This window comes from Stegastes partitus, unplaced genomic scaffold (assembly GCF_000690725.1).
Source record: "Stegastes partitus isolate 25-593 unplaced genomic scaffold, Stegastes_partitus-1.0.2 Scaffold261, whole genome shotgun sequence".
Lineage (NCBI taxonomy): Eukaryota > Metazoa > Chordata > Actinopteri > Pomacentridae > Stegastes > Stegastes partitus.
This window is the reverse complement of record NW_007577992.1, coordinates 223,964-236,997: the sequence shown is the minus strand read 5'-3', so window position 1 is coordinate 236,997 and position 13,034 is coordinate 223,964. Positions and strand designations below refer to the sequence as shown.

Here is a 13,034-nt window from a genome sequence, read left to right as displayed (position 1 = left end):
ACAAAGTGTTTAAAGGTCCAATTAAATTGTACCATTGCTCCCTTTAATGTGATGTAAATTGTTTTGAAGAAGAGTGTTGCTGCAGGACATTAGTGGTAGATCAGTCATACAGTGAGTACAACCCAACGGTGATGGAGTTTGATTTGAGGAGACAAAGGTGAGGTTATTTAAAAATGAGATTAGTTTATTTGAAATTTTTCGTTCTGCACGGAGTGCAGCACAAGGCCACAACTGAATACTTTTTTTTTTTTTTTTTAAATCAGGAAATTAAATGCCAATTGCATAGGAGTCATTGTATGTTCCGCATTTCCATCCACTTAACACATTTGTAAAGGCTTCATTTTTTAAAATTTGTGCAATGTTTAAATCCCTGTCAGCATGCTTGACTCTTGCATGATACAAAGTTTTAATTCCACTGTGAAAATATTGCTCCATGGGGTGTCTTTCATGGCAACCACTTCTTGCAAAAACTGCAGTTTGATACAAGTAAATTGTATTCTCATTTACATTTTTAAAGCAACCCTATTTTACCCCTAAAAAAAAAAAAGAAATCTTATTAGGCTTTTACTTTGAAGGAGCCACAAAGTCAGTTTAAGGAGGAGTGCATAAGTCAACAACAGGAGACTGTGGTTCACATCTCGTACAGGGCCATTTTTCTTAGAGTTAAGTTTTGTTTGCACTTACTGCTTGGTTAGGTTCAGACACCAAAACGGCATGGTTAGATTTAGAAAAGATACAATGCTTGTGTACACATTTTAACAATACTTCCTCGTTTGAAACTTTGTTAAGTTTAAACTACTTTAAATGAAGAAGAGTGACTGTAAAAGAATAGAATAAATCCCAAAAACACACTGATTTGAAACTTATTTATGATACGTCACAAAAGTAATCTGGCAGAAACTACATGTCTCTCAAAAAGTAATTGAGAGGGTAGTTTAGTTGTATAGGAATGTAACATGTTAGGAGACAGGGCTGTTTAGTACATAAAGACGAACAGTCAGAGCATCGGTACAGAAACACCTGCCTGCTGAGGCACCTGCAAACACAGAGGGTTGACATGAATGAAGCTCCACCAGATTCAAATGGATTTGTATTGATTGTATTTCCTTTACTTGATGTTGCACTCTGCTAAGTGTTAGCCATTTACAGCAGGCGTTAAATTCAATCTATATCTTCTCTGGACAAAGACGAATGCCTGGTGTCGCCCTAAAATTACATTTAGAGCAGAAATAGCTTAATATTCCTCTCATTTGCCCCTTCAGTTTAGTCCCTGGAACGAAGTTCAACACTAAAAACTATTATTTAACAGACTGATAGGTGTCATATTTTTTATTACAATACTAAATCAAAGCTCACATTTCAGATTAATCCCAAACTGTAATTTTATGACTCGGGTTTTGTTCTTTTCATTAGTCCCTTTGTGGCACCTCCTGTGAAACTTACAATGCCGTTCGGAGGTATGTAATTGACAGTTTTGTTACAACTCCGTTGGTGAGCAGCAGAACAGCAGCAAATTTTCAAGACAGGCCTGTAATCTCACTGTGGCACTGCTTAATGTCAAGGGAGGTGTATCCTGCAGAGCTCTTTGTGTCTCCTAAATAATTACTGGCCTTAGAAAGAAGAGAGTGCAGTGAAGAAAGCGCGATGATGTGCATTAGACACCACCATCTGTCTTTATCTCCCTCTCTCTTTGCACACCCTGTCTATTTTTCTGCACTCCAGGCTCCATTTGTGAAACTCCTTTGCCTTCTGGTTTATGCATGCCTCACAAAGACCCCCTTACCCTTTGCAAGAAACTTCAGGGTTGCTGACATTCCTCTGTGCAGAATGCATAAACCTTCCTTTGGGAACTGAATGTGCTTCCACGGTGGATCTCAAGGCCCCGGCATAACCACGTAAAGCCATGCACTTTATTGTTGCCGGCAAGGAAACCTGTGTTGGATTTTATGCACTCGTACCCACACACACACACACACACACACACTTGCACACACACTCTGCTCCCCATGCAGCCTGGAACAGCAACAAAGCTTTCCTGTACTGTTGCCAGGGTAACGTGGTCGGGTCAAACCAGTAGAGCGGTCTCTCCTGTTCCAGGCTGAGACCCCCCTACACACACCCCTCACCCCATCATCTCTCTTTTGCTTTTTCTGTCCATCCTCCTTTCCTCTTCCCCCTCTTCTCTGTCGTTTCTTCCCTCGTCAGCTCATCGTACCTTAAGCCACTCCTCCTCCACTGCTCGCTCACTGTCACATGTCTGCCCCAGGCTGAACGGGATCAAATGAGGGAAAATTCACCACTTTTGAACACTTTATCCCATTATAAGCTATGCAGATGATTGATATTACTATGAATAGCAACCACTTAATGTTTCACAAAACACCAGGGCAGTAAAGAAAGGTTGTTTTTTCTAATGATGCAGCTTGCAGTGACCCTAAAGGTTAAGAAACAGCATCTTAGTCTTTAGATCAGATTCATGCATTTCATATGTAAAAGCTTAACATAGCACACGCTGCAATGTTTACCAGTTGCGGTGTTTTATTGTTTTGATTTGTAAATCGTTTTTTAATAATACAGAATGTGATAAGTCTGATTCATTATGTGTAAAAACATATTTGTAACTGTTTCCTAAAAGAAACAAAAAACTCCACTTCGGGCCTTTGGCATATGGAAATTATATCACAACTAAGCTGTTGCTGGCAGTCACAGTGATGAATTACCCTTCTTCTCCCGGAGCTATAATAGATCTGCTGTCTGAGTTGTGGACTGTGAATAAATGGAAACAGCACATATAAACAATTAAAATCTGTTTGTTACTGATAGAACCCAGCAGACATGAAACAGCAATGAGAACAGGTGCAAATATATTTAACAAAGTCCGACTGCTCTTCGGTGCTCAAGCATTGATGATGTAATTAACTGTGGCTGAAATGCAGACTGAGACGTATCTTTACACCTTAGACGTATGGCTTTTTCACTAACTCTAGCAGCGTGTGTTGCGTTTTGTCCCTTGAGCTGGTTTTGTATATTCCAGCAGGGACATGTTTACACATGAGGTCACAGAAATATGACTATGTTGATATGCTTCCAAAATCTAATTATTGCGTATCCCCCTGGTGATGAGTGGTGTTTTCTTTAGGGTGGCAGCTGCTCCACAGGCCACCCTGGAGGCTCCACCACAACCTGCCACTGTACATTTCGCACAAGTGTGAGTTTTCAACAGCTGATTTTCATTTCTTTACTCCTGAGGGCAATTTTTATGACATTTCCTTGTATTTGCGCTTTACTGGACTGTTTACATTTGAGGGGGAAACGTGATAGTCGTGTAGCGTGAAGGAGAGGAAAGGAGGTGCTGACATGAATGAGGGGTCACCGGATTCAAATGGATTTGAATTAGTTGCACTCGCTTGAATTGATGTTGCACTTGGCCAAGTGCTAACCCATTTACACCATTAAAAGTAATCTATATCTTATCTGGCTTGTCAATGCGAGGCGTAAACGCGTGCAAAACACATTGGGGTTGGGGATTCAAATCGGATTAGCCAGACCTCAGTCGGAGCTGGTAAATTGTGATTACACCTCAGCTAAGTGTAATCAATGCAATCTGTACAGCATGAACACATTCTTAATACAAAAAATACCATCCCGACGAGTTCAACTGACTCAGTAAAACATTGGAACTTTACTTTTTATGAGACTTTCTACTTGACACTTTCAGAATCTGGCATAAAGAGTAAAAGCCAGTGTCTGATTGCTGATTTTACCCTTTTTGTAACTTTAAAATGGTTCAAGGAAGTGGCTTAATCTCGCAATTAGGAATGTGCAGCAAGTCTATTTTATTAATCGTTTTATTTTAATGCCAGTTTATTAAAGTCAGGAACCATAGTCAGAATTGTTAATATCCAGGTAAAAGGTATACAAAAAAGAACCCATTGATTGCTTGTTGGTAGAAACGCAATATATATGGATAGCATAAGCTGCAACTGTGCCACTTTTGGTTCAAATTTCAAAATCAGACGTACCTCAATAAATTATTCTAAGCAATAAATGCATGACAATGGCAGATGAGGATTTAGATTTTGTTTGCACAAGAGTTTAGTCCGCACAATAAAGGCTAATTTCAATTCCTGGTTGCTTTAAATGATCATTATCCTGGAGATAATTCTAATCTCACATGATGAAAAGGTTTTAGCTCACATGCTGTCATCCAAACCCTCAAAGATGATGCCAGTCTTCTTTTTAGATATTACGCACAATCAAAGATGATCATGTCAAACTGTCACATAGTCCGTGTAGCTCTTTTGTCTCACTGTAATGTTTTCTACCTGAGCCGAACGAAACAGACGATAACTCACGGGGATGTCCTCCAGAATGCTAATCAGACTTCAAGATTCCTGCAAGTTTATTCTTAATTGACCCAGCCACTCACAGCAGGTTTGTTCACCAAGACATGTTTCTATTAATAACAGAGAAGATGGGGAAATTGCAATCCATCTCCCGTCTTAATGGTTATTGATGGACAGTCGTACTTTCAGCTCTGCCTTAAGGGAGGAGAATACCTGATCCTGTTCTCAGCACCCTCTGTTGTCACACTACAGCTGCTTTGTCCTGGTAACAGCTCTTTAAAAATGGCTCTCCAGGTAATGAATAGCATGACAAGCTGCCGGTTAATACCGTCTGCTTCCCTCGTGAGAAATTAATGCGTTTCCTCGTGAGGGGAGAAGAGCTGCGTTGTGATGTCAGTGAGATAGCATTAAATCCTTCTGTCAAGTGGTGTCAACTAGTGAGCAGGGTTAGCTCAGCAGCCTTTTTGTCATGAGGTGAAAATGTATCCCGGAGGAATAATATGAGATAAGCCTGATAAATTAATTGCTGTCTTCAACACAATGCTCTGTTTATTCAGCTCTGTATTAATCTGGTTTTAAAGGAATAAGTTGCATATCTGAGATCTATATTCTGATTGAGTCTGTAATGTAAAATCTACTTTGGCACAGCATGGAGTAACTGTTTTTCAATCAATCTTCCCACAATTAGTGTGTGTCATTCCCAGTCTTTGAAAGTGTTAAGGGAAATTTCTTTCCTCAAAAGTAGAAAGAAAAAAAAAAATCTTCTAAACAGAAACACTTCATGCGTTTCCAAAAGGCTTCTCCGGGGAGACTGGGAATTGTACCAGCAAGTAAGCAACAGAAACAGTTCAGCTACAAACATGTTCAGTGTAGCACAAAGTAATTTATGCAACACTCCTGGACTAGAACATTGTAATGAAGGTGTTGGTGTGGGTGTTTTTAGGATCTTTGCTCTCACAAATGAAATTTTAGAAAAAGTTTTTGCTTCAATTGCTATTTTGTCATGGAAACCCTCCTCCTCTCCGTGATCAGTGGCTGATACGCGGACACCTTTTGTCACGGAAGGTGTCATTCATTAGCAGTTATGGGGCTAATGCGCTACCCATCTGCTAACCTCCCACCTTCGGAGCTGATAATTTGATTATTCATATGGAGCGCTGAGCTGACTGCGGTTCGGCTGAGTGCTGCTGGCTGTGAACAGATGTTGAAATGTGAACTAGCAGCCCTCTGGCCTCAGCTACGTGTGGCGTCAAGCAGCGGCGTGTCATCCTGCGCCGTTCAGACATGCGGCGATGTCCACCGATGGGCTTTTGCCAAGCTGCGGCCCTATCCTATTTTCAGATATGGAACTAAGAGGCAGCAGAAGCCCAGGAGGGGGCTACAATTCAATCACCAGACACACAAACTGGGCAGGCGGTCATCACTGTTTTCCATGGCAGCTGTGCGCCAGTGTGTGTTCTTCACCATATCAGCAATTTCCCTGAGGTTTCCACCAAAGGGATCAATAAAGTTCTATTCTATTCTATTCTATTCTATTCTATTCTATTCTATTCTATTGTATTCTATTCTAGTGCACCTTATCCTCGCTTTCACCTCAAATTGCGTTATTCATGTTGTGTCATGGGAGATGGGCACGGGAACCCCTACACAATAAATATAACACGCAAACTGTAGACATAATCAGAAGTATAGATTTTATACACCTGATCAGTGGTATTACAGGTATTTAGAGCCAGCTGGAGCTCAAAGTGCAGCACCTCGCAGTGCACAGTTGTAGCGTAGGTTGATATCATCAATGTGCCCCAGTTGGCATTGTTTACTGTCAGCCTTTTCAAAAACCTGCTATCTCTTTCTGACTGCCTGCATGCCATGATGCAGTCTTCCCACTGATATTGTGATTTAAAGGTTTGCTTTGAATTTCAAGACACAGAGAATTAGCTGCCGTGACTTTGGCTCTTCATTAAAAGATCACCAGCAATTAAAGTCAGGTTTGAACTTTTAGGGCAGTGGCAAGGTTTGTAGTCTTCAGAATACTTTCCAGAGTAACCGATAAAGCATTTCCTAAACACCAAGATGACATAGTCTTGTGCCTTGTTTTGTCTAATAATCCAAACCCTATTAGATGTTAAGTTTTCAATGATTCAAAGCGAGGAGAACCAACACATTTTTGATAGAAAAAAAACAAATTTTACCCATTAATTGACCATTCACACAGTAGATTTTTTTTTCTATTGAGTAATCACAAAAAATCCGTACGTTGTTTCACTCTTCTTCCCTCTTTTTATAGGAAATCAGTGGCACATGTCAGTATGACGTGATCCCTATGCTGATCATGTGTAGCGAGCCAACCATAAAACATTAGTGTAATAAAAAAGATCTATTAAAATGTTAGTCATCTTCAGTACAGTGCATGATCAGTGTTGTACTATGTTTATTTCATTAGCATATTGCAAATGCGACTTTGGCTGATGTGAGACATCATAATTCATAATATCAAGTGCAAAATTGGATATATCACTGCTTTCAGAGAAATACAAGGTTTTTTAATTATGACTTGGATGCAGACTTTTACAGTATTCAAATGTCAGACACGGGTAATTATGATAATTTATGAAATCTGCACAAGACAAGTTGCCGTCTCACAGGAAACAGTGAGTCAAGAATTATTTGTTTTTTTGTGCTGCACACTAACTAACTGAGAATTGGCAGGCTTGAGAACCAGTTTAATGCATTACAGTAACTGAAACGTTCACCAGTAACACACTGAGTAAGATAGCAGGCAGTTATGAATGGTGTTTGAATTCCAATAAACAAACAGCAGTTCCATACTGGCTGTAGCTGAGGCATGAAAGGAATGATTAGTTAAAGGGGGAAATTGCTTGGTCATAGTGTAAATGTAAAGCGACTATATTTTCTCCAGTGTGTGTTAAAGCAGCACTTCATATCATAAGCTCATTATATCTGAGCCATAAAGTGATTATGGGCTCCAGTAAGGCATTGTTCTGCTGTTGACAGGATTAAAGATGACTTTACAGAGAGAGAGTGAGCGTCGCTGCTCTCTTCTCGAGTGTTTGCTTGCATTTTATAAGCCAGAAGTGAGAGGGGCCACTTGGCTGTTTGCTCGCTGCGACACGCCCTCCGTCCTTTCTTTTACACATTTATCACCTGCGAGCCTGTCCATCCATCAAGAGCTGTCTGCCCTGTTCGACGTGGAATGCAATTTTTCACTGGCTTGGTGTCACTCGGTGTACAGTTGTTTAAAGTTTTTTTTTTTTTAAGTAAATCCTTGAGCTCCTTCAATGCAGAATTCCAGTGATTGTTTCTTAATGATTAAAATCAAGCCTGTGTGTCCACCAAAGTGTTTGTGGCCAGTTGAAAACGCAGAGTGCCTCTTCTGAAGACACCCTGCTGGGAGCGCTTGGGGGTGCTTTTGGAGGCGTTTTTGCTGCTGAGACGCTTCGGTTGCTATGATACGGAATATCTGTAGAAGTGAAGTACCGATCGACTGACTCACTAAGCTGACTGTTGGACCCGCAGCGAATGAAATGTTCCCCCAAGCATTGTTTTTCATATTGTGGTAGTTAACTTCTACATTGTTGTTGTTCTGCACTTGTGTAAGTAGAAGGTGGTGGTTGGTTGGTGCAGCATTTGTCCCGCCCCTCGTCCACTGTGATTAGACAGCTGGGTAAAAAAGTGACAATGATGAGCGCAGTGTTTTGAACATCTTTAAAGTCTAAGCGAACGAAAAAAAAATACCAAGCTCACAGCATTTTGTGCCAAATAGATGCTCAGGGTCTTGTTACACTACCATGGTGTAATTTCTAGGGCTGGTCCAAATAGCAGTTTCTGAGCTGTGGATATTTGGGCCCAATTAATGACGAATATTCGAATATTCAGCATGGGCCAGGGTGAGGGTTGGGTTGTAATGACAGAACATTATTCATTTATTTATATTATTCGTTTTTTGTATTTATTCACACAGAAAAGGGCATTTAAACAAACTCAAATACAAATTAAATACAAATTTACAAAATGACAAATGTATTCAATTTTCAGATCCTAAAATTGATATCCAGATACCACCACAGTGACCGGATATTCAGATGTTGAGGTCCAGCCCTAGTTACTACACAGTGCTCTTATTGCAAACAGTTGAAAAAATATGTTTGTCGGAAAATAACAACTCTTTGGTGGACAACCCCGAAGGCTTCAATGGCACCCACTAACACTGACTTGCTTAATTTTGATTAATACTTTTGGATGAGTTTCTTTTGTTTGTGACTTTCTTTAACAAAACCTCATCAGTGTGGCCAGCAGCAGCAGTGTATATTTACGCATGCATCAGTAGCCCAGCATCATGTGTGATCTGTCTAACAAGCTCTCTTTTCTCTGCCTGCAGAAGAAGACAGGAGTTGTGAAAACACAAGAAAAGAAGGAGCGGTGGAAGGAGAAAAAGATGGCGAAGCGGCAGAAGAAGGACGAAGAGGAGGTGGAGGAGGAAGAGGAGAACGTCCAGCCAGTGGTGGATCCTCTGGAGAACGGCTTCATCCATCACGCCCAGCGGGAGCAGGAGAGGATGAACGAGAGGCTGCTGAAGAAGACCTACTCAAAGAAGAACAAAATGGTCAGTGTCTGCCTCTATAGGGTTTTTGAAGCCAGTACATCTCACTGGATGGGGGTTAGAAATGAGTTACAAAAGTTATGTTGCATGGGCTGCTGGTTTACATTTGTGTGTGTTTTGTTGACAACAAACGAGAGGTCTGCACTGGCAGTGGGCCTGAAGGAGGCAGCAGTTGCTTTTAGTCAGCATGTGGATCCAGTCTGAGAAGCTGCTTTTTCTCCAGCGTTTTCCATCCTTATCAAAATGCACTGAAATACTGGTAGAAAAAGATGAATTGATGACTCATGTCAGGTGCGGCTTCACTTATTCTTATGCTATCGGGGACTTTGTGACACACTGAGACAGCTTAACTTCATCTGAGAGACACTTCAGTCCCCTCCATCAGTCCACCGTCATCAAACTGCATCCCAGTGTTCAACACTCACAAAAATCATTTTCATTTAAATCCTATAGGCTGTCATGTGGAGTTTTGGCCTATTTAGACCTATCTGAAATTGACTTTGTATTGCCTGAGTCATTTTGAGAAATTGTTTGTGCCATTTTTTTATTGTTTTTGAAATAGAAGCTTTTCACATAAGTGCCATTGTCCTGTATGGGCCACAAAGGAGAGCAGGATTATGCAAAATCTCTATTTGTTGAAGGTTTTGTAAACTTGGCAGTTCGTGATGGTGTTGTGTTTTGAGCACTGACCTTTCTCTGGCTGCTGCCTAATGTGACTTTTTAGTGCTGTCGGATCACTGTAATTGACGTGGCTCTACAATAGTAGTGATGTTTACACTAACGTGCTCCTTTGCCAGCGAGGCACTTCTCTGTCTCCTACAAGGTGTTTTAAAAGGAAAGCTGCTTTGTTATCTTGGCACACTAGTATTTTTGTCCCTCCCGTGATGCTACTCACTAGCACCGTGGATTTGCACTGTGATCTTACCATCACTAAATGATAGGTGGATGGCTAGTGCTTGCGAATGTGTTTGCTTGGTGGCGATAGCGGCTTGTTTAATTGTTGAGGGAGTTTCTGCAAAACTATTGGCACAGCAGTGACACTGCAGTAAGACAGCAGCCAATATGGAGGTGTGGACACATAACAGTAGCCTGTCAGAATGGCTGTTTTGGGACCGCAGCGCTCTGTGTATTTCACTCGCTGAAACAAAAGAAGGAAACAGACGAGTTAGAAAGTGTATCATGGGGGAAGGTTTATGGGAAATCGCTCAAGCAGCATTTGGATCTCACTGCAGGGCTGTGACTTTGTATACACCAATGAGCCTTTTTTTTTCTTTTTTTTTCTACCAAAACTGTTTATATTTCATCAACAAATTGATAGTGTGCTGCCTTCAGGTGGGTTTACCCTGCCATCCTATTCTTGTTTTCCTTTATGACTGCAGAAGTGGTTTTGTGTTTGTTTATGCAGATAGAGGACTGCCAATATCCCCGGCTTCAAGCACACTGCTGAGCCCACAGTCTCTGAGTCTGTCCCACTGAGATAGCCCATCTATGTGTTAACAGTTTGTTTAAATGGGCGGATGTTTTTATGCTCCTGTCCGAGGCCAAGATCCACCATAGTGCTGTTGAGGATAAGAGGGGAAATGTAGTCAGGAAGCCAAACTAAATAATGAGGCTATGTAGCCCGGAGGCCTCCTCCACAGACAAAAATATCTCTCTTAGATAAGATTTCCTGAGGAAGTTAACATGGCTGAAAATGAGTTTGGCTGTGATATTTAGTTTGCTAAGAGACAGTCAGAAATTATGTATTTAGCTGATGCTCTTATCCAGAGTGTAAGTGCAATAGGCTGCAATTACTGAAGCAGATCTACATTCCAGTGCAGATAATAACTCTATAATGTCAGCAAACTGCTGCTGTCATGTGAAAACCTTGCAACTCCCGCTGTGCTAAATTTAATCTTCATCTGAAGATTTACTTCTCATGCTTCCACGGAGGTTAAGCTAAATACAGTTTTAAAATTTTAATCTTTTCCCTACTTTTTTTTTTTTTTAAATGTCTGCCCGTGATGGCAGCACTTGAATTTGATCCCAGAAAACCTCTTAATCATTGATCTTAAAACTCTTAATCCTGTTTCTTAGATAATATATTGGAGATGCATCAACAATTACAGACATCTTCAGATTTTAGTGTATTTTACTGCTAACAGTATGTTTCAGGAGTGGAAAGAAATATACCCAGATGATCACTGACAGGTGCAGACCAACCACGGCCAAGTTCGGGAATTTAGGGTCTCTTGGATGCCAATCTCTTGTTTTTTTTTTCTTTTTTCACAACCCTGGCAATAAATCATATATTCAGATATTCAGTAGGTCATTTTAGCTGCAGTGACACAGCTGAAGAAATTTGTAATAGCAGGTAGCAACTGCCATCACAACTGACAGTATCGAACACTCAGATAGCACTCTTTACCGAAACCTGGATAAAGAGAAAAAAAATACAGAAGTGGCGCAACAAAAAAAAAGAGAAAAGCTAAAGTGTTCTAAGATATCACAAATTTATTTTAGCTGTTGGGAGGTGATGATGAGGACAGTAACAATGAGCTGGAAACATCAGAGGAGCAGGAAGCAGGTGCTCTGTCATGTTTTCATGCGATGTGTGATGCTACAGAACAAATGTTCTGTGAACTTTGGGCTTTTAATGCTCGTGTTCCACTGTACCGTTGACCATTTTCAAGGTTTAATTGTCACAATTGGTGCAAATTTTAGATACTTTAGAACATTTCTCTCTTACTTTTGACCTAAAATGGGTGTAATAAACATAAAATATGATCATTTTCTTTTAGGCTACTCATCAGTTCAGGCATATAATATTTGATAACCAGACCAGCAATAGAAATGATTTGTTAAATATTGTACAATATATGGAGCAGGTACCAGTAGGTATACGTTACTGCAAAAAACAAATTAATTAGGACACAATATGTCATTCATACGATCAAGTTTGACTTCATTCATGTCATTTATTGTTACAAGAAAGAGAATGAAGGACCAGTATGTTGCAACAGCAGACCATTAAAGCAGGTTAGGGTTCAGGTGATCATCACATTAATGCAACTTTGAGATTTTAGCTTTCTGTACACATAAGTATCGAGTGGAAAATAAGTTTCATTGTTTAAAATTTTAGTCTTGCACAAGCAATCTATCCTAACATATTGTGTGCTGTTTCACAAACATTCTGTGTAAGTTCACCATCTGTGTATCAAATTGGAGCTACTTTAGAGTAAATTCCTGAGCTGCTTTTTTATTTCCAGTCTGTCGCTGGTGTAATATATTTAGAAATGTGCAGAGAAAATGATTAAGGTCACAAGGCTGTATACAGTCCACTTGAAATTGCGACAGCCATGAGGTCAACACGCGTACCAAAAACTCTCCAAAACTGCAGTTTTGTCGTCTAGATGTGGCAGCAGCAGCATCGTTTCAGGCAGAGGCTATCTGTGTCGGTGAACCATTGTAATGAATGTCTCTTTAGCAGCTTGGCAACCTGGACTTTGTGGACGTTTTGGGCTGGTTAAGACACATTGATCTCACTCATGCATTATTAAAGTCCCCTGAAAACACCTCGGCCCTGTGATCCGGAGATAACAGGAGGCATCTTTCTTCCCAGCTGGATAGATCTATGAAGTACTGCCGGCTGCCTCTGCCCTGGTGGTTCCCCGTTGCTCTTACTTAACTTTTAAACATTCCAATCCCTTCCTTTTTTTTTCTTGTGTAAGTTGCTTTCTTTAATCTTGGTGTCTGGCTAAGGCGTTGTTAGTCTGTCTCAGTGCCTAAGAACAAGCAGCTAAAGCATCTTTCAACCAGCTTTGACTCCGGTTCTCATGCCGAGAACTAAAGTATGCCTTGAATGCATAACTACAACTCCCAATTCCCAGTTACATTATTACTGTTTTGAGCACTAACAATTACGCTGTGTTCGCTGGCTGTGGGAAACAACGACCTACGAGTGCAGGCGACATCACGGTGCAGATGAGCGAATCTCGTGACATGATCGTGTTGCATAACTAATGAATTATAGAAAACACTATGAAATATGAAGCGGCTCATCTTCACCTTTGTAATAAGCATTTAGA

The 13,034-nt window shown here is 40.5% G+C and overlaps 1 protein-coding gene across 2 annotated transcripts in view; it reads left to right on the top strand.

The window, feature by feature from the left end:
* The window catches only part of fbrsl1 (fibrosin-like 1), a 311,753-nt gene that overhangs the window by 90,192 nt on the left and 208,527 nt on the right, over positions 1 to 13,034 (top strand). For both annotated transcript variants that reach the window (XM_008282164.1, XM_008282163.1), the window contains exon 2: positions 8,746 to 8,970. In XM_008282164.1, coding sequence (XP_008280386.1) covers positions 8,746 to 8,970 — 225 coding nt within the window. The remainder of the gene's footprint in view (positions 1 to 8,745; positions 8,971 to 13,034) is intronic.